This window comes from Lepisosteus platostomus, chromosome 13 (genome assembly GCF_059453375.1).
Source record: "Lepisosteus platostomus isolate fLepPlt1 chromosome 13, fLepPlt1.hap1, whole genome shotgun sequence".
Lineage (NCBI taxonomy): Eukaryota > Metazoa > Chordata > Actinopteri > Semionotiformes > Lepisosteidae > Lepisosteus > Lepisosteus platostomus.
Genome location: NC_142623.1, coordinates 691,537 through 712,877, shown reverse-complemented (window position 1 = coordinate 712,877; position 21,341 = coordinate 691,537). Strand labels below are relative to the sequence as shown.

The 21,341-nt window shown below is 51.3% G+C and overlaps 1 protein-coding gene across 2 annotated transcripts; it reads left to right on the top strand.

Annotated features, from left to right (window-relative positions):
- The first annotated feature begins 111 nt into the window (after nt 1-111).
- Nucleotides 112-20,877, top strand: tinagl1 (tubulointerstitial nephritis antigen-like 1). Of its 2 annotated transcripts, XR_015925867.1 has the most exons (13): nt 112-561; nt 6,046-6,369; nt 7,391-7,457; nt 9,998-10,090; nt 10,551-10,665; nt 11,078-11,201; nt 11,294-11,444; nt 11,527-11,707; nt 12,638-12,683; nt 14,246-14,369; nt 17,136-17,181; nt 17,402-19,502; nt 19,535-20,877. XR_015925867.1 is itself a non-coding variant. In XM_088602436.1 (12 exons), the coding sequence occupies exons 2-12, from the start codon at nt 6,072-6,074 to the stop codon at nt 17,549-17,551; spliced, it is 1,395 nt and encodes a 464-aa protein (XP_088458562.1). In that variant the 5' UTR covers nt 112-561; nt 6,046-6,071; the 3' UTR covers nt 17,552-20,877. The 2 variants fall into 2 exon arrangements, 1 of the variants encoding a protein (XP_088458562.1); XM_088602436.1 differs by having other exon boundaries at nt 17,402-20,877.
- The last annotated feature ends 464 nt before the right edge of the window (nt 20,878-21,341 follow it).

Here is a 21,341-nt window from a genome sequence, read left to right as displayed (position 1 = left end):
GTGTCACAGGTGTTGGGGGGAGGAGGGGGGAGCTATTGTTTCACTCAGACAGGGAGGCTGCTTGCGAAAGTTCAGCAGAGAGGCTCCTGAACTGGTTGCAGAGGCGGATTATTCCAGGCAGCCGAGGAATGTTCTCCCAGCGCGTTACAGCCTGGCAGAGGTGGGCAAAGGCCACAGAGCTGTGCAGGGGGGCGGGGCAGCCAGGTGCAGGGGGACCAGGGAGGCTGGGAGCTTAAAACTGGGATCAAAAAGGATCAGGGCAGGACGGAGCGGGAGCAGGACTTCAGCCCCGAGGGAGGGAGCTGTGGTCTGGAACGGAGAGGGGAGGGGCCTGTCCTGAGCAGCACACCCCTCTTCCAGCCGCCCTGCTGCAGTATATAGTGCAGCCAAGCGCGGGGGGGAGAGAGAGAGAGGCTGGACTGAGAGCCTGAGAGACCGAGAGCCTGAGACAGCGCGCTGCCTCACACTCACCTGCACACGGGCTCCGCGCTGGATCGCTGCTCTGCACGTGGCTGGACTCGGGAACGAGACCGCAAGCTTCACTGCACCCTCCTCCAAGAGGTACAGAGGAGCTTCCTCCAACACTCCTGAATATTATTTACCTATGCGTGTGTGTAATTTGTGACACTTGTTTCATTCATAGTGAATTAGTTTCACCTTCTGGGGCGTTTGTACTTCTTTCATGTTTATTATTCTTTTTCCGGGAAAGGCCTAGAGTCATGTTTATGCTAATGAGCATTTTGTAAGATTGTGGATCTTCACCTATTGATCTAGATCTTTTAGGCCTGGGGCTGTGGGGTACTTTAGATATTGATCTAGATCTTTTAGACCTGGAGCTGTGGGGTAGTTTAGATCGTGATCTAGATCTTTTAGGCCTGGGGCTGTGGGGTAGTTTAGATCGTGATCTAGATCTTTTAGACCTGGGGCTGTGGGGTAGTTTAGATATTGATCGAGATCTTTTAGACCTGGAGCTGTGGGTTAGTTTAGATATTGATCTAGATCTTTTAGATCTGGAGCTGTGGGGTAGTTCAGATCGTGATCTAGATCTTTTAGACCTGGTGCCATGTGGTGGCAGTTTTGCTCTGGAGGCACATCATAGCAGCCTGCGCCAGCTGTTCCAGGACTCACGGAATTCCAGCACCTCTCGCGGTGCGGAGCTTCGGCAGGAGCAGGAACTCCTCCGAGGAGGATGTGGCGTGTCTCTGTCTTTGGTCGCTTCGTTGATTTTCTCCGAAAGGCGTGGAGGGCAGGTGCCTCTCACGCACGCAGATACACTAAACTGATGTGGTCTGTTTCCTGTCTGGGGCTCCAAGGCTCGTTGAGTTACTGTCCGGAAATCTCAGACACCTGGACGGGGCGCAGTCCTGGCCAGGAGAAGAGGGGTTTCTGAACTGCACAGAGACAAACGGGGGGTCCCAGAGAGGACCGTTGGCCGAGAGTCTGTCCCTCGGCTCTCGCCCCACTCCTGCTCCAGCACAGGGCTGTCCTTCTCTTTGGATAGTCTCAAACCGCCCAGCCGTGCTGTCAAACCCGACACCCTGCGGTCCTGCGACACATGGCCAGAGCCCATCGCGCACGCTGGGGGAATGTCCTCCTCATTTGTCACTCTTGCTCTGAGCCTGCACGCACATGTGTACCTGTGTGTACAGGTGTGTGTGTCGATGTGTCTGTGTGTTTATGTGTGTGTACATGTGTCTGTATGTGTATAGCTGTGTGTGTGTATAGGTGCCTGTGTGTGTAAAGGTGGATGTGTGTAGGTGTGTGTGTGTGTATAGGTGGCCGTGGGTGTGCACTTTGTCTCTGCTCTTATTTGACCCATTTCAAAACACTTTGCTCCAAACCAAACAAGTCCTGCTTTGTTCCTAACCTTCAGATAAATTCCAGCAAATGTTTAAATCAGAAACTCCAGGAGCAGAGCACAACACGCCTGACTCCCCCGCCTCCTCTCCTTTCTCTCTCACCTCGGAGTCAGCCTCGCTTGTCTTCCTTCACTCGGCTTTGATGCCTAAATATTCCCTGTCTTACATACTGTAGATCCTATTTCCACTTGCTGCTGTCTGGGAAAGCCTCGGATTGCTGAAATTAATGAGACTCTTCCCTTGCCTTACGCTGCCCCCTTCTAGTTTAAAACTGTTCAGATATCCCGGCTTCTTTCAAGAAGCAGCTGGGTGAGACCCTGGGATGAATTAGCTGTTAAAGTCCAGAGAGCCAGTCGGGTCTCATGGCCTCCTGCCTCCTGCCTCCTTTTATGAAGGTAATTCACAAAACAAAAGACTGGTTTAATAAACCTGACGGCATCTTTAGAATGAGGAGGTACAGCATCAGAACTGTTCACTTCAGGTCTTCTGTCACCTCCTGTGAGTTTCCTTTGGGTGGAGCAGAAGTTAGGAGCGAGAGTCACAGAGAAGCACTGGGAGTCGATGGGAGTCTGGCAGGCAGGGTGGCTGGTGTCAGTGGCTAATCTGTGAGCATTGCAGTCAGCAAACAGTTGCGTTTGGACAGGTGGCTATTGAGAAGCTTTATGAGAGGTGGTATTTCCAGTTTTCTTATCCTTTTACCATGACCTCACTGTACTGTGATTTTACCCTGATCTCACTGAGCTCTAATGCACTGTATTGTGCTTTTACCCTGATCTCACTGAGCTCTACAGCACTGTACTGTGATTTTACCCTGATCTCACTGAGCTCTACAGCACTGTACTGCGATTGTACCCTGATGACAGTTGGCTCTACTGCACTGTAATTCAATTGTACCCTGATCTCACTGGACTCTACTGCGCTGTACTGTGATTTTATCCTGATCTTCCTGGGCTTTACTACACCGTATCGTGATTGTACCCTTATTTCGCTAGACATTATTGGCCTGTACTGTACATTTACCCTGATCTCACTAGGCTTTACCAACCGTACTGTGATTTTACCTGGATCTCTCTAGGCTTTACTGTCTGTACTGTGTTTTCACCCTAATCACATCGGGCTTTACTGCGCTGTACTGTGTTTTCACCCTGATCTCTGGGCTTTACTGTCTGTACTGTTTTCACCATAATCACAGTGGACTTTACTGCACTGTATTGTGTTTTCACCCTGATCTCTGGGCTTTACTGTCTGTACTGTGTTTTCACCATAATCACAGTGGACTTTACTGCACTGTATTGTGTTTTCACCCTGATCTCTGGGCTTTTATGTCTGTACTGTGTTTTCACCCTAATCACAGTGGACTTTACTGCACTGTATTGTGTTTTCACCCTGATCTCACGGGGCTCTACTGTCTGTACTGTGTTTTCACCATAATCACAGTGGACTTTACTGCACTGTATTGTGTTTTCATCCTGATCTCTGGGCTTTTATGTCTGTACTGTGTTTTCACCATAATCACAGTGGACTTTACTGCACTGTATTGTGTTTTCACCCTGATCTCTGGGCTTTTATGTCTGTACTGTGATTTCACCATAATCACAGTGGACTTTACTGCACTGTATTGTGTTTTCACCCTGATCTCACGGGGCTTTACTGTCTGTACTGTGTTTTCACCATAATCACAGTGGACTTTACTGCACTGTATTGTGTTTTCACCCTGATCTCTGGGCTTTTATGTCTGTACTGTGTTTTCACCATAATCACAGTGGACTTTACTGCACTGTATTGTGTTTTCACCCTGATCTCACGGGGCTTTACTGTCTGTACTGTGTTTTCACCATAATCACAGTGGACTTTACTGCACTGTATTGTGTTTTCACCCTGATCTCTGGGCTTTTATGTCTGTACTGTGTTTTCACCATAATCACAGTGGACTTTACTGCACTGTATTGTGTTTTCACCCTGATCTCACGGGGCTTTACTGTCTGTACTGTGTTTTCACCATAATCACAGTGGACTTTACTGCACTGTATTGTGTTTTCATCCTGATCTCTGGGCTTTAATGTCTGTACTGTGTTTTCACCATAATCACAGTGGACTTTACTGCACTGTATTGTGTTTTCACCCTGATCTCTGGGCTTTTATGTCTGTACTGTGTTTTCACCATAATCACAGTGGACTTTACTGCACTGTATTGTGTTTTCACCCTGATCTCACGGGGCTTTACTGTCTGTACTGTGTTTTCACCATAATCACAGTGGACTTTACTGCACTGTATTGTGTTTTCATCCTGATCTCTGGGCTTTTATGTCTGTACTGTGTTTTCACCATAATCACAGTGGACTTTACTGCACTGTATTGTGTTTTCACCCTGATCTCTGGGCTTTTATGTCTGTACTCTGTTTTCACCATAATCACAGTGGACTTTACTGCACTGTATTGTGTTTTCACCCTGATCTCTGGGCTTTTATGTCTGTACTCTGTTTTCACCATAATCACAGTGGACTTTACTGCGCTGTACTGTGTTTTCATCCTGATCTCACGGGGCTTTACTGTCTGTATTGTGTTTTTACCCTGTTCTCACGGGGCTTTACTGACTGAACTGCACTTTACTGTGCATTAAGTGATCAAATCCCTGCGGTCTATCAGTTCAGGGGTGTGTACAGGTCCAATCACGCAGAAAGATTGGTTTAATCTTGCGTCCGATGGCCCTGCAGGGTTTGAGCCAGCTCCTATTTATATAACCGGCCTCTTCCTCTCCTTTCTCCTCCTGCTCTGAGCATGAAAGCCAGGCTGTGCAACCAACGCCCACAGGAGAGTCATCTGAGCGAGTGTGTGTGTGAGTGAGTGTTCAGAGTGTGTGTTGAACATGAGTGTGTGTGAGTGAGAGTGAGTGTTCCGAGTGTGTGTTGAACATGAATGTGAGTTGAGCAGGACTGTGTGTTCAGTGAGAGTGTGTGTTGAACACGAGTGTGAGTTGAGCAGGGCAATGTGCATGAGAGAGTGTGTGATATAATTGCCACAATGACAGAGCAATCCTGACAGGCCTTTTATCACAAAACACACAAGGCTGCCACATTCCAGCTCTCTGTCAAAGTACAGTAGCTACTGAACAGCAGCTCTGCCCTGTAACCCTGTGCTCTCCAGTTACTACTGCTCTGTGTGTAACCATGGCACTGTACAGTACATGTATCAAACCTGTAATTACATTGAATCTAAATTCACACAGAGACCATCCTGCTCTCTTTTCGAGTCCTACTGGAGCTCACGTCCTTTTGTCCTCAGACAAGATTCTTCAAATGACACCCCTCAGCATTTTTTTTTCACAGATAGCACTACAACATGTTTAATTAATTCATTTGACTATATTGCCAAGGGCCCTTCAGTATCAGTTTTAGAAGTGATCTGTTAATGCACTCTGAGTATTTTCACTTGTTATTTGCTTATTTTGAATGACAGACTGTGTGTGTGATTCCTACAGGCAGACTGTGTGTGTGATTCCTACAGGCAGACTGTGTGTGTGATTCCTACAGACAGACTGTGTGTGTGATTACTGTGGGCAGACTGTGTGTGTGATTCCTACAGGCAGACTGTGTGTGTGATTCCTACAGGCAGGCTGTGTGTGTGATTCCTACAGGCAGACTGTGTGTGTGATTACTGCGGGCAGACTGTGTGTGTGATTCCTACAGGCAGACTGTGTGTGTGATTCCTACAGGCAGGCTGTGTGTGTGATTCCTACAGACAGACTGTGTGTGTGATTCCTACAGGCAGACTGTGTGTGTGATTCCTACAGGCAGACTGTGTGTGTGATTACTTTAGGCAGACTGTGTGTGTGATTCCTACAGGCAGACTGTGTATGTGATTCCTACAGGCAGACTGTGTGTGTGATTACTTTAGGCAGGCTGTGTGTGTGATTCCTACAGGCAGACTGTGTGTGTGATTACTGCAGGCAGACTGTGTGTGTGATTCCTACAGGCAGACTGTGTGTGTGATTCCTACAGGCAGACTGTGTGTGTGATTCCTACAGGCAAGGCTGTGTGTGATTTCTACAGGCAGGCTGTGTGTGTGATTCCTACAGGCAGGCTGTGTGTGTGATTCCTACAGGCAGACTGTGTGTGTGATTACTTTAGGCAGACTGTGTGCGGAACTCCTGTATTTTGACTATATCCACTCTATGTCATTCCTACAGACACACTGAACTCCTCCTCCTAGAAAATGCAACTGCTCTTGATAACCGTGGGGCTCCTCCTGATGGTGGAGGTTGGCATTGCGAAGCACCAGGTTCGGACCCGCCGGCAGCTGAACAACCCTCTTCACCAAGGGGGGATCCGGGACCCCTATGGCTCGTACTGCGAGCGGAGGGGGGGCTGCTGTCCAGGCCGCGATGACCAGTGCACAGTTCCCTATCTGGACACCATCTGCTACTGCGACCTCTTCTGCAACCGCACTGTGTCGGACTGCTGCCCGGACTTCTGGGGTCACTGCCTGGGTATCCCACCCCCCATAATCTTTAGTAAGTAAGGAGGAGACCGGGGAGCCTGAACCCGAAACGTGGGTGGGCTGTATACTGATGCCCTAAAGAAACATTCCTCTGTGCCTCTTCCTTTTCAACCTCTGAACAGGGCTCTGAGCTGAGATGTGCTGAGAGAGGGAGAGGGAGAGGGAGGGAGACAGGGAGAGACACGGTGGGAGAGAGTGAGAGAGAGGGAGAGAGAGAGGGAGAAGAGAAAGAGAAGCAGAGGAAGACAGAGACAGAGGGAGACAGGGAGAGACACAGTGGGAGAGAGTGAGACAGAGAGAGAGAGGAAGAAGAGAAAGAGAAGCAGAGGGAGACAGAGACAGGGAGAGGGAGACAGGGAGAGAGAGGAAAATGGAGAGAGGCAGAGAGGGAGACAGGGAGATGGAAAGAAAGAAGGAGAAAGAGGAAGAGAGAAGCAGAGGGCTGAGAAGAGGAGATGAATGGAGTGAATGGAGTCTGAGTGAAAGAATGTGCTGGATGGGGGTGCTGGAGGGTGGTGTATTAATGTGTGTCAGGTCACACAGAGGTCACCGCAGGTATGTGCTCATTAAAGGCCTCAGTTATTTGCCAGAGGAGTCTGGCTTGGGGCCCAGGTGGTGTAGAATGGCAGCCAGGAGCAGAGCCAGTGGAGAGCCAGGTCACCCTGCAGGTCCCGAGAGGCGCGCGGGGCTGACCCACAGGGGTGGTCTGGGTGCGGCTGGGAATGCTGGCACTGCAGCGCCAGGCTTGTCCTGCCGCAGCAGAGCTGGCACGCGTGGGCCCTGTGGAGGGAGCGGGCTTGGTGGCCCGGGTCTGTGCAGGGCCCCTGCCGAGTCTGTGCCGGGCCCGTAATGGGCAGACCTTGCAGCTGCTATGTGGGGCTAGGGTGGAGCATTGCACCCTGGGATTCTAGCTGGCCCTGAAGCTGCCGGCGGCTGTGCCGTCACTAAGGGCCAGCCTGCAGCAGACCTGCGCCCAGGGTCTCCCCGCAGACCCGGCCCTGCTTTCACACCCACGCTTTGTCTTTCACCTCCAGAGAGCTGTGAGCGCAACGGACACAGATTCCACCCCGGGGCGACGCACAGACAGAACTGCAACCTCTGGTGAGCGTCCTCTCTCTCGTGGCCACGAGGCCACAGGCGCGGCAGGCCTGGGGAAGGCAGGTGGTATCAGTGGCCTGCACATTCGTGGTCGACCGCTTCTTATCTGTTTCTCTGTTTTTGCTGCTTGTTGTCAGCTTTCACTGGGGCACTTGGAGCTTGAAGGGCTGTTCCGGTCTGAGACCTTTCACGCGGGCAGGGCTATTTTTAGCACAGGGTCTGGGCAAGTGCCACAGGAAACAGGAAGAGGCGTGCGTTGCGAGAAAGCGCTCCTAGATTCTTCTGCGGGGACACAGAGCCTTCGCACCGAGGTGCAGAATTTCATTGGCTCACCCTGTAGGTCCCTGAGTCTGTTAAAGACAAGGGCTTTTCTGCAGACAGGCACATGCTGGGGTCCCAGTACACAGCAGTTGCTCTCCATCGTCAGGGTGCGAGGCTGTGGCCCTCGATTACACACTGGGAGCAGCTCTCTCCCATTGTCACCCGTGTGCTGCGCAGAAGGACAGGAGCGAGTCTGGGCACAGCGAAGCCATGCTGAGCCGCAGGAGAGGTGCAGGCCAGCGGGAGACATACTGCGACCGCGGAAACCAGGAGAGCAGCTGTGACGACTCCTTGCAAATTCACTGCTCAGTTGTGCAGCACTTCCCTACAGTACACTGTGGCGAACAGCCCACAGCAGAGTAGAGCTGTGCTCAGGGCTTGTAATGGGGAGGTTAAGAGTTCAGATCCCATGTAGGGCACAGCTGTTGGAAATTCAAATAAACTGCAGCGCACGGGTAACTTAAGTCACTTGTCTGGCAGTCTGAATGGGTGCAAATATAAGTGGCTTTGAATAAAAACATCAAATAAAGTTCCAAAACTGAATGCTTTGATAGGTTCTTATACTGAAAAAAACAGTAATGAAATGTTAAAACTTGACAAGATTTCCTTCAGTTCTGTTCGCCTTGTTTAAAGGAATGACACACAGGAGTCGCTGCAAGCTGTCTACTGCAATGCAGAAGTAATGTAGTTGAGTTTCTGGAAGAGACGCAGTGTTTAGGTATTCGGTTGTCGCAGCACAGGGGCTGAGAGTGGTCTCTGGGGGACCCAGCGAGAGCGAGCAAGAGAGAGATGACCACTGCCCACTGGTGATGACCTGGTCTCAGGCCAGGACATGCATCTGTGTTTGTGTATCCTCATTATAACACAGGTGCAATTGCACAACTCCTGCATTGCGCAAGCTGTTGTTTATAACACCATTGTTTTTCTCTGCACTGAACTGTTCACCCTGCACAAGTCTGTCTGTGCTCATTTCAAACTCTACTCACAGCTCAGCACAATCCTCTTGTGAGCCAGTCAGAGAGTGATATCTTATTGTTCTACATGAGGATTAAAGTTTGATAATTGCTATTGGTCATGCCAATAAAAAATCATTCAATTTGAATTTGGACAAGGAGGAAAGGGTAAAAGAGGGTGAAGGAAAGAGAATTAAAGAGCTGTACAGACACACAAACAGCTGTGTGGACATATCTGCAAGTGCTTATGAGCAACTGTGTGAGACTTCACCATTATCAGAACAGCTTCCTCGGGAATGTATCAAAATGTGTTTTTTCTTGTTTCTGCACATGAAATGCAAACCACTTCTTGAGCACATGAAACACGCAAGCAAATTTGCTTTGTTCCAGAGGAAATACACCTTCAGTGGCTCAAGGGACATTCAGCCTTGTCCTGTGAAAAAAGTGGATTTCAGTCAACAACTATGATTTTCACTACCCTCTCTGTAACATGCAGACAGGACAGGGGCTGCAGTGTCGAAGCCCCTCTCAGAGCTCCGTGCAGGAGCAGCAGTGTGTGAGAGAGAGGGGGAGATCGCCTGAGACGACACTCTGTACTGTCATGGCTGCTTCCTCTGATCTCCCTGTGACTGCAGGCTGTCAGGCTGCTGGAAATCAGATGATTCATCTGGCAAAAACAACAGAAATTATCTTTCCTGCCTTTTCTTTTCCTGCCCAGATAAAAAAGCACAACCAGCACTGTGAAATGGGTCCCTATCGGTTTTGTCAGCCGACTCCTACAAACTGCCTTAATCTTTGACTAAAAATGGAATTTTCTGCTCTTTGCATCCTTAAAAGGCTTGTGATCTTCCCAGCTCCCCGCGGAGACTCATTCCCTCATGGAATCTCCCCGCCAAACTCCTGCCGCTGCTTGAGGAGCAGTTTGCATGACCCTGGCCTCTCAGGAGAGCTGGCTCTGCTGCCCCCTGTCCTCCTCTGCCTCGGTCTGACTGCCAAGTCTGTGGCTCTCCCTGAGCGCCGTGCTCAGTACAGTTTAAAAACAATCACAACGTACAAAAACACATTCAGTTCAGTCAATGACTTCAGTCAACACAAACACGTGCTTCTGATGCACAGCAGGCTGATCCGCTCCAGAGTTTGCCAGCTGCTGGGCTCTTGTCCTGGGGCTTCAGGATTCTGGCTTTATTTCGAGTCAGTCTGCACCCCCCTTCTCCCAGACTCCTTCTCTGCCTCTGTTCGCTCCCTCAAATTCTTCCTCCCATTTTTCAGCACCTGCTCCAGAACCGGACAGTGGGATTGCGAGCAGCACGTCTGCCTGGTGGAGCCAGACATGATCCACGCTATCAACAGGGGGAACTACGGGTAAGAGCACACAGGGCAGGGGAGAGTCACAGGGACAGGAAACAGAGTCACAGGGACAGGAGAGAGTCACAGGGACAGGACACAGAGTCACAAGAACAGGAGAGAGTCACAAAGACAGGAGACATAGTCACAGGGACAGGAGACGGAGTCACAGGGTCAGGAGAGAATCACTGAGACAGGAGAAAGTCACAGAGATAGGAGAGACACAGGGACAGGAGAGCATCATAGTTACAGGAGAGAGTTACAGGGTCAGGAGACAGAGTCACAGGGACAGGAGAGTCACAGGGACAGGAGAGACACAGGGACAGAAGACAGAGTCACAGGGACAGGAGAGAGTGACAGAGATAAGAGAGAATGATAATACACACACACTACGCACACTGTTTCCATGGTCATCACACAGTTGTCCCTATATGTGTGAGGTGAGCACAGGCTACCATTATTCTCTCTGTGCTGTCAGCTGGCATGCAGGGAACTACAGCCAGTTCTGGGGAATGACTCTGGATGAGGGCATCCGGTACCGGCTGGGCACCCAGCTGCCATCCCGGAGCATCCTGTCCATGAATGAGCTGAAGGTGAGGGCACCCTGTGTGTCTCTCAGTCTGTCCATCTGTGTGTCTACCAGTCTGTGTGTCTGCCAGTCTGTCCATCTGTGTGTCTACCAGTCTGTGTGTCTGCCAGTCTGTCCATCTGTGTGTCTTTCAGTCTGTGTGTGTCTGTCCATGTGTCTGTCCATCTGTGTGTCTTTCAGTCTATGTGTGTCTGTGTGTCTGTCCACCTGTCTGTCCACCTGTGTGTCAGTCCCTCACACCCTCAGTGCAGGAGTGGCCGTCTTTAGTCCCTCTGTCAGTCTTCCAGTGCGTCGTCCTGGTCTCTGGCCTCTCCCCTGCAGACAGGCTCAGTAAGTGGAAAGATCAGCACACCGGAGGTCGGGGCTGTGCTGCTGCTTCTGTCCGCTGACTCTCTGTCTGTCCGCCCGTCTGCCAGATGAACATGGACAGCTCGGAGCGCCTGCCGCCGTATTTCCGCGCGGAGGAGAAGTGGCCGGGGAAGATCCACGAGCCGCTGGACCAGGGCAACTGCGCTGCGTCCTGGGCCTTTTCCACCGCAGGTGAGCGCCCTGCTCCTGTCCGCTGCCGAGGCTCGGACGTGCCCGGCTCTGCCTGAAAGCCCTTTCCCGTCTCTTGTCTCTGCTCCCTGCAGCGGTGGCGTCAGACCGCATCGCCATCCAGTCCATGGGCCACATGACCCCCCAGCTGTCGCCCCAGAACATCATTTCCTGCGACACGCGCAACCAGGGGGGCTGCACCTGGGGCCGCGTCGATGGAGCCTGGTGGTTCCTGCGCAGGAAGGGGTAGGACTGCCCTCCCGGCCGCGCCAGTCCCCCGCGCCGGGCATGTGGAGCTCCGCACTGACGGGCGCATATCTCTCCGCAGCGTGGTGACGCAGGAGTGCTACCCCTTCTCGGCCCCGCAGCCCGGAGAAACCCCCCACTGCATGATGCACAGCCGGCCGGTGGGCAGGGGCAAGAGGCAGGCCACGGCCCGCTGCCCCAGCGCCGAGAGCTACCAGAACGAGATCTACCAGTCCACCCCGCCCTACAGACTGTCTTCCAACGTAAGCACCGCACTGGGAAGACGGGAGACTGACGTCACGCTGTCCCTGCTTGATTCCACTGCCTCTGTCTGTCTGTCCCTGCTTGATTCCACTGCCTCTGTCTCTCTGTCCCTGCTTGATTCCACTGCCTCTGTCTGTCTGTCCCTGCTTGATTCCACTGCCTCTGTCTCTCTGTCCCTGCTTGATTCCACTGCCTCTGTCTCTCTGTCCCTGCTTGATTCCACTGCCTCTGTCTGTCTGTCCCTGCTTGATTCCACTGCCTCTGTCTCTCTGTCCCTGCTTGATTCCACTGCCTCTGTCTCTCTGTCCCTGCTTGATTCCACTGTCTGTCTGTCTGTCTGTCCCTGCTTGATTCCACTGCCCCTGTCTCTCTGTCCCTGCTTGATTCCACTGCCTCTGTCTCTCTGTCCCTGCTTGATTCCACTGCCTCTGTCTCTCTGTCCCTGCTTGATTCCACTGTCTGTCTGTCTGTCCCTGCTTGATTCCACTGTCTCTGTCTCTCTGTCCCTGCTTGATTCCACTGTCTGTCTGTCTGTCCCTGCTTGATTCCACTGTCTCTGTCTCTCTGTCCCTGCTTGATTCCACTGCCTCTGTCTCTCTGTCCCTGCTTGATTCCACTGCCTCTGTCACGCTGTCCCTGCTTGATTCCACTGTCTCTGTCACGCTGTCCCTGTTTGATTCCACTGTCTCTGTCTCTCTGTCCCTGCTTGATTCCACTGTCTCTGTCTCTCTGTCCCTGCTTGATTCCACTGTCTGTCTGTCTGTCCCTGCTTGATTCCACTGCCTCTGTCTCTCTGTCCCTGCTTGATTCTACTGTCTGTCTGTCTGTCCCTGCTTGATTCCACTGTCTGTCTGTCTGTCCCTTATTTTACTGCACGTGGACAGATGGGTGATTCACCACTGTGGTCTCTCTTCTGTTTCTTTGCACAGGAGAAAGAAATCATGAAGGAGATCATGGACAATGGCCCAGTGCAAGGTACCTGAATGTCTGTATATATAATGTGCTATAACACTGACAGGGATACTGACCAGAGAAGAAAAGCATGTGAAAGAGGCAAACGACACTGAAGTCACAGGGGCATTTGCAGAGTGGCTGGCCTGTGGGTGACCTCCTGACCCTCCCAGTTAGGGCAGTGGTGTCACTCAGGAGCTGACCGGAGAGGTGAGCTGGACTCTCCAGCGATCCCTGCGTTCCTTCCTCACTACTCAAAGAAAGCGTTCTGACTTGTTTTTATTCAGACATTTTCAAACACATACTGGTTTTAGGACTGTACAGACATGAAGATGCAGAAACAGAGAAAAATGATTAATTAGATTTACAGATTGTGTCACCAAATCAATGCTGGTCGTCGAAGAGTTAACGAGGTCAATCCATTTGAAAATTAACCTGGAATGAGGCTGTAAACATGGAGAAAGAGCCACTCCACTCCGTATAGAGAGCCTGTGTACTGCACAGGTTTCTTTCTGATATTGTGACAAGTGACCAAATCACATCACCAGCTCCTGGCCTCAGTGTCAGCTCTCCTCCCTTTCAGTCTTTCACCAGAAGGGTCAGCAGGGGTCGTGACACCTGACCCCCAGTGGGCCCTGGGCACTGAGGTATCAGTCGGCAGGTGATCGCAGGCCGACCCTTCGGACCTGATAAATACGTTCAGTACCTGTGGCCACGTACACACTCTCCCTCATTGTCTCAAGGCTGCCACACGGTCAGTGACGGTGTTCAGGCTGTACCCTTCCCTGCAGCAGGGAACACAAGCTCTGCGATACAGCCATCGGCCCTCTCAAAGAACGGGCCTGACCTCTGACCTTCTTGACCCCTTGCACGAGCCACAGGTCCCTGAGAGCAGAGCATTCTCGTCAGGTATAATGAGCTGCCATGACTCACTGTGACCCTTCACCTTTGCACTGTGCCACCCAGCCTGGAGTTAGACATGGGGCTCTGCGTCTTTAATCATCCCGTCACGTCCTGCTGACCCGTGATCCATCATGTTAAAGCATTTTCCAGGAATGTCTGTCACTCCTGGAATCTCCTCTTATTTCGACTTGTTTTTTACTTCTTGGCTTCGCTGCTCATTCCTGACAGTTTTACAAACTGGGATCAGGCTCTGTTTGTTCAGGGGTTACAGGGGTGCAGGATCAGGCTCTGTTTGTTCTGGGGTTACAGGGGTGCAGGATCAGGCTCTGTTTGTTCTGGGGTTACAGGGGTGCAGAATCAGGCTCTGTTTGTTCTGGGGTTACAGGGGTGCAGGATCAGGCTCTGTTTGTTCTGGGGTTACAGGGGTGCAGGATCAGGCTCTGTTTGTTCTGGGGTTACAGGGGTGCAGGACTAGGCTCTGTTAGTTCTGGGGTTTGACGAGGGCAGTTTTACTCTAATCACGCCTGGCTGTACACGTGTGGCCCTGCAGAGCACCGTGGCTCTGTGACTGGGGAAAAGCCCACACACACTGGTCCCAGTTCGGTGCGCCTGCCCGCTGGTCTCGGCTCCCCTGGCCGAGCGGGCGCGATTCCCTGACGGGCTCTCCCCTATTCCCCACGCAGCCATCATGGAGGTGCATGAGGATTTCTTCGTATACCGGAGTGGGATCTACCGGCACACGCCCGTCAGCAGCCGCAAGGCCCCGCAGTACCGGAAGCACGGCACGCACTCCGTCAGGATCACAGGGTGAGGACAGCCGGGCTCCGGGTGGCTCAGATCCAGGGAATCTCATCCAGTGCGATAGGGGTCACGCAAGCTGCAGGAATCCATCCCAGAGCCTGCTGTGGTTCTGGAGTGTTTCGCTGGACTCAGGTTTTCTTATCGACCTGGTCGACTCATAATGGTCTTAACTGGACAAATTTAGCTTCCCAGGGCTCGAGACGAAGCGGGATGTCTCGCTCTCCTGCAGTGTCATTCTGACAAGCCCTGCCTCAGCAGAACGGGGCTCGTTCCTAGAAACGCCCGCTTTCCCCACCGTGTGAATGTAATTGCAGCCGCCCCTCGTCACAGCCCTGGTTTCCTGGAGTGCCTGACTGTTTCGCCACACTTCAGAGATTAGATCAGGGGTGACAGGGCTCTCCGCGCCTGGGAGAGGGGGCTGCCACAGGAATGCAGACAGCACACCTGGACCGTCTGACCCCCCCACCGGCGCCTCCTCCTCCTCAGCACCTCCCCAGCAGCTCCTGGAACAGCTGCCAGGAGGGCAGGGTCCCGGGTCCCAGCCGGCCTCGTCCTGCGGCGGGACCGCTCTTCGTGACTGGCTGCTGTTTAGAGATCCTGTCTCTGCTGGCAGCTGAGGGCCAGTTGTAGAATCTGCCAGCCGGCTCGCAGTCTGGAGTTGCCAAACGAGCTGGCACAGCAACACTGCTTACTACGGGGCTGCCACGTGTTAATTACACTAATTGCCATATATAATTCCAGCCCGACCAAACAAGCCAAGACAGACAGGTTTGCCTTGTGGGAATGAAAGCCAGTTGACTCTTGCCATCCCACAGCCCCCTGGGGCAGACCCACCTCAGGAGGTGTCCCGCTCTGCCGCTGTGCTCCTGCAGCTCCTCCTGTTCCCTCCCTGTTGTCCTGTGTTATTGTCAAGGGGGCCCACGCTGCGGCCAAGGCGCATCCCTGCCGCTCTGCTCCGGCCCCTGTGTGCCGCGACGGGCATGCGGGTCGCTATCCCGCTATCCCGCCAGCCCGTCTGCCCGCTCACGCTACCATCCCCATGACATGGCTAAAAGAAGAAAGTGGAAATGCTTTTGGAAACTTTGCTGAGAGCAGGAGAAGGAACACTGACACCGGCTGACGTGACTCCCAAGCCCCTGTCTGACAGATCCTGTCATCTCAACGAATTTCTTTAAGTTCAGAGAAATCTGTCTGCTAACAGTTCTGTTAGATTGCAGTCTCACCCCTGCTGTTATTTTTAAGACTTTGCCCTTTGTTAGCTGGAACAATGCACTCTCCCTGGGTCAAGGTGCCTGCTGGATTGATGAGGCAGGTGACCAGGAGAGTGACAGAGCATGGCTGAGCACTCCCTCTCCCATGAGTCCCTGCAGCTGGGCTGCTCACCATTCCCAGCAGGAGGGGACATGTGACCAGGAGGCTGGGACTCGGCTTCTCCAGCTGTGGGCTGCAACTTGAATCGGAATTCAGGTGGAATTGGAAGAGGTCATCTTTATGAAATGTGGATCAGGAGTTTCACTGACACCAGCTCACTTTGCTAGCATGAACACCCTAGCACACAGACAAAGTGCCCTCAAGCTGAAAAGGTGTGGGGAAGGAGAAGGGAGAATGATGCCTGCGCTAACTGCGACGCCAACACCTTGCTGGGGTAAAAGGGCCGCTGTGTGACTCCCGGGGTGCTGTTGGAGCCGGGCCTGAAGACAGCTGGAGCTGTTGCCCAGAACGGGTCTGCGCCCGGTCACTCGGGGGCTGACACTGCACTTCTTTCGCTGCTCTGGGCTGCAGCAATAGCCGCCAGAATCCGTGTATTTTCAGGATGCGGGGGGTGATGGTGGGGAGACAATCCCTCTCCATCACGCCCCATTAGGCCCCGGCCCCAGCCGCGCCTGGGAAAGGCTGCAGAAAGCACATTGCTGTGCGCCCTGGTGGAAGAGCCTTTGTCTGCGGCGCCAGGGCGAGACGGTGTTCTGGGTCGGGGTGTTCCTGGCGAGGGAGGATGGGCTGGGGCAGGGGGAGTTTCCTTCCTCGGCCTGTGACAGGAAGTGACCAGAGGATTTCTGTCGTACTTTAGCCTTCAGGGGAGACGAGGAGTGCCTCTCTGATGCACGGCCTCGTCTGGAAGTCGATCAGGCGCCCCAAGGAGCACCAGGGTACAGGGATGCCCTGCAACACGGTGCCATCATGCGTACAGAGTCACCTCTCATCACAGCCAAAGAGGCAGGGTTCTTTATCCCTATTAATTTCTTGGATTTACAAAGATATAGTCAGTTTGCCATAAGAAATCCGCAGGGTATTTTTGTCCTTTTCCTATATTTCCACCCAGGAATTCACCAGGAATTTCCTTTCCACAGAAGTGGACTCCTGAGGATCATACCATGCTTCACCACTCTGTCTGCATCAGCAGTGCTGTCAATACTGGGCTGTTTTTCCCAGGGTCAGGTTTTCACCACAGTGCTTTCACACAGGAGCTCTGAAGCTCTCGTTGGCTGGAGAGCTGCAGCACATGTACTGACTTGTGATCTGGTGCTCTCAACTTGCCTACTTCCATTCTTTTTTCTTTTATTTTTTTCATGAAAACAACTGCTTAGAACTGAGGTCTTCAGCTCTGTCGCTGGCATCTGGGCTTTCAGTCTGTCTGCCTGCGAATTAAGAGCCAGCGCTTTGCACCTGCCTGTCAGAGCACTGGACATGCAGGTGCTCGTACTCCTCACAGAAACATCTTCTACTGCTGGTATTATTAATAATGATGCATTGCTTTCTCTGCCGTTGTTACAGATGGGGAGAGGAAAGGGATTATAATGGCCAGACACGGAAGTACTGGGTAAGGGCACACAAATTCACCGTTCCTCCCTATCTTCCTGTAACACTGCATTTAAAATTTTAGAATCAACAACAGGCAGCACAATCAGTCTCTAGTTAGCAGACCACTCAACTTTCTGGTTCTCTATCTCTGCCCTGGACTGTGTGCGTGTCCTGTGCGTGTGTGTGTGTATGGAGGTGTATACTGTACATAGCAGCTCTGCTCACTTCTCCCCCTGCAGATTGCTGCCAATTCATGGGGGAGGAACTGGGGAGAGGACGGCTACTTCAAGATCGCCCGGGGGGAGAATGAGTGCCAGATCGAGACCTTTATCATCGGCGTCTGGGGGCGTGTCACCATGGAGGACATGCACCACCACCACAGGAAGTGAGGCCGAGAGGCAGGAGGTGGCGAAATCCGAGACGGATTAGGACACGTGATGATTCACTTTCATCAACCAAATACACACAGTCTCACCCCGGCTGCCCGTGCTCCAACTGGCCAGCCTGCAGCTGGGTTCAGGACTCACCGCTAAATATCTCAGGACTCCATTCCAAAGATTCCAATGCCTTAGCCACTTTTATTCCACTCCGTCTCTGGATCTGATAAGGACTCAACTTTCTTTTATGGGATCAGAGTTTGGACATTTTCTGTGTTAGTTTGTTTGCTTCACTAACAGCGGAAGAGACAAGCAGTCTGGGACTCAGTCTTCCTGCTTTTTAATGCTTTTACAAGCTCTAGACCGTTTTCACAGGGGGCTGGAGGAGATCAGACCATGGTGCATACTGTAGTCCGCCAGGACTGATAGTAGTTCAGGTGGGGAGCTGCATCAGCATGCGTAGGCTGCAAAGGAACAAGTTCAGGTTTACTCCATGGAGCCTTCTTCTCATTTGCTCACACCTGAAGAAGGCTCCACAGCCGAAACATTGTGTTTTCTTTCTTCTCTTTTCAGCATCGAATAAACCTATTACTTGTTCCTTTGTAGGACTGAAAGTAGCTTAGTGTCAGTGGCAGTGCATTTACTGTATGAGCTGGTCTTTGTGAGGAGTTTCAGTCTGTCACACATAACTCCAGCCCTCTTGTTGAGCACTAGGTGGTCATCTCATTAATCCAGAGCCTCCTACATTCCAGCTGAGAACTGTAGCTATGGGGAGAACTCTTTCCGTCTCTCCCACTAGCTGAATCTACTCTTTTAGTCAGTACTAATCCTCTCAAATGTTCTTCAGTTCCAAGTGTGAGCTGCATCAATCAGGATCACTCCAAACCCCTCCCAGAAAACACGATCAGGAGTGGTCACATGCTTGTCTCATGCAGCTTTGAGACAAAGTCTCTGGGCTAAACAGCACGGTTAGCCAACCAGTCTCCTGTTGCTTATTAATCAGCTTTTTGCCCAAAATAGGTTCTCATGCAACTTGTATGGCTGAACTGAAAGGGCAAAATTACTCTGTGTAATTTTAAATTTGAGCCTGAGCAAACTTAACATAATGTTATAGGTCTGGAACGAGCAGCAGTTATAGGCCTCTATAAGACAGCCCTGTATCTGATAAAACCTGGAAGAGGCCCCCTGCCAGGGGATGGGTCTGAGGTCTTCCCTCTGCATCAGTCTTGTGCTGTAGACCCCTCCCATACACAGCACCTCATAGAGGAGCTCAGAGAGCTCTCCACTGCCAGAAACACACCACACTTCTTGTTAAGGCCAGCTAACATCCCTTTAGTTCATATATGTGAAGACAGTTCTGAGTTAGAATTTAGTCTTATTTTACTGGAGTTTGCATTCTGTAGTGTGGTGATGACCTGTGCAGAGCCATTGCTCTTATTGGTGCTCTAGAGGTCTTCTCATTGACTGTGATGCTGCTGAGTGGCCTTCAGTGAGAACAGAGCCTGCTCTTGCATCCTGTTACACCTGAGCCCTGACGCTGCTTTATTCTTCCAAGGAAGGAAATCCAAGCAGCTGTCTGTGGGGGAGCCAGCGGGTGCTGGTGGGGAGCTCTTCTGCCTCAGTCTGTTCAGTGTCCTCGTCATCCCATCTGTGCAGAGAAACACTCCCATCAAACCAGTGCTGTTTGTCATCTCCACTCTCTCCGGGCACTTGCATTACTCTTCTATGGAACTGGTCTGTCTGCTCTGGGATCGTTAGATCTTTAAAGCTTATCCCTGTGGTGACTACTTCTGTGCCAAGTTTCATGTGTCTGTCAGGGAAGGACCGCACCCTGGTCCTCAGCTTGGCTGTGGTGGTGCTGCCCAAGGGGATCTCCAGGCTGACATCGCCACAGGCATGAGCAGCCTGGGGACACAGAGGTGCGCAGTCTCAGAGGTGCGCTCAGAGGTGTGCAGTCTCAGAGGTGTGCAGCCTCAGAGGTGTGCAGTTTCAGAGGTGTGCTCAGGTCTCAGAGTCTGAAATGTCTGAAATGCAGCAGACAGCTTGTCTCCAACACTGGAGTAGCACAGTGTCCTCTGCGCTCCTGTGCCCAGAGAGAGGTGGGGGTCTGGAACGCACAGCCCTGGTGGCAGTACTGTTTCTCTCTGAGTCTCCTGGAACGCCGACTGGAAACATCTGAGCGAGGCCCTGGGCCTCTCTGAGGAATAGCCTTGGGCAGAGAGAGTGTTGTGCACAATACTGGCAACAGAGTCCTTCAGTCATGTGATGTCATTTGATTAATGCTTCTTTCCTGTTGCTTCAGGATGTGGAAAATAAATGACCAGTCAAAACGTGAAATGATGCACATGAAACATCACATCACAAACAACATTACAGACAATGTGCAGGGCATTGTGCAGCTTGTTGGTTGTGCTTATTTTATGCAGATTTAAAAAACTAAACATGAGGCTTTTTATGTTTAATTTATGATGTCGATATTGAACCTGTTTTCACCCTGTTTTTAACTTTTTATGTCTAAAAGAGAATAAGACAAATATATTTCTATGCACTATTTAAATATATAAAGATACACTATATACGTATATATATATAAAAGATGTCTATCAAGTTGGGGTGAATGGCCTCCTGTCATTTGCAACCTTTCCTATCAAACAGGACAAGTGTTCTTCTGCAGAGGACATTCCTGCAGGGGGAGCTTCAGAAAAGACCTGAGGCTGTACATTCAGAAAGCTCCTGGCAGCTCAATACGGAGGCAGGCTGGATGGTCTGCTCTTGTTTCTCAACGGTCTAATTTCCCTGTATCTGTGCAGCTGAAGACCCCCTGTAACAGAAGCAGAGAGAGGCACTGATTCATAGCTGTAATGCATACTTGGGTTGAAAGTGTCCTATTAGGTCAACAATGTTTCTTTTAATTGTGTAGAATGGCCAAATCATCTAAATTGATGGCTGCCAGTACCTGTGTCAAGATACAGTCTTAAATAGAGGAGCATTAATATCGGCTGTACTGTATGTTTGTTCTTTTTGAAGTGTTGCAGCACAGTGGCGAGAGCTCTGGAGGGGTGGAAGGGGTGTGAGCTCTTCTTCAGTGGGGGTTGAGCAGTGGGCAGCGTGGGGAGGTTTCAGGAGGTGGAGAGGCTGATTCTGGCTGACCCGAGGGGCACCCTGACCTCACACACATTCCAGCCTTGAGAGCCTCTGGTCAGGGTCAGCTGTTACAGCTCCCGTTCGGAAAGTTATTCATTCAAACCACAGACACACAACAGCTTCTGTGCCTTTATTTCAAACTCTGTAAAACTTTGAAGCTCTTCCTTTTTATCCAATAAAGACCCTAAACCCCCTCCTGTCGTCCTCTCTGTGACTCTCCTGAGAGCACTTCGTTTCTGAAGATAAAAGATTCACTTCCTTCTTCCAAACCAAAAACCAGGTTTCCAAACAAACTACAGTGACAGTGTGTTTATTCACTAAGATTCTCAGCATAACCTGATTTTCTGTCTGCTCGTAGATTCTGCTATAAAATCCGACAGGCAGGCAGGACATTTTCTTTGGGATGTTTCAGACAAAAGTCCTTGTTCAGCTGTTTCATCAGCTGTCATTTCTTTCTGAACAGCTGAAGGACTTTTGTCTGAAATGTCCTGTTCCAAATAATTCAATCATTTTAACCTTGTGTACTGCTTGAAAACGTCCTCTTTCTTTTTCAGTCACTCGTGTCTTTGTACACTACAGTGAAACCTCCTCTAGAAACATTTCCAGTAGCTTGTAAATCCCTGTGGGGTTACAACTGGAGGTGTGTCAGGAGGGAACG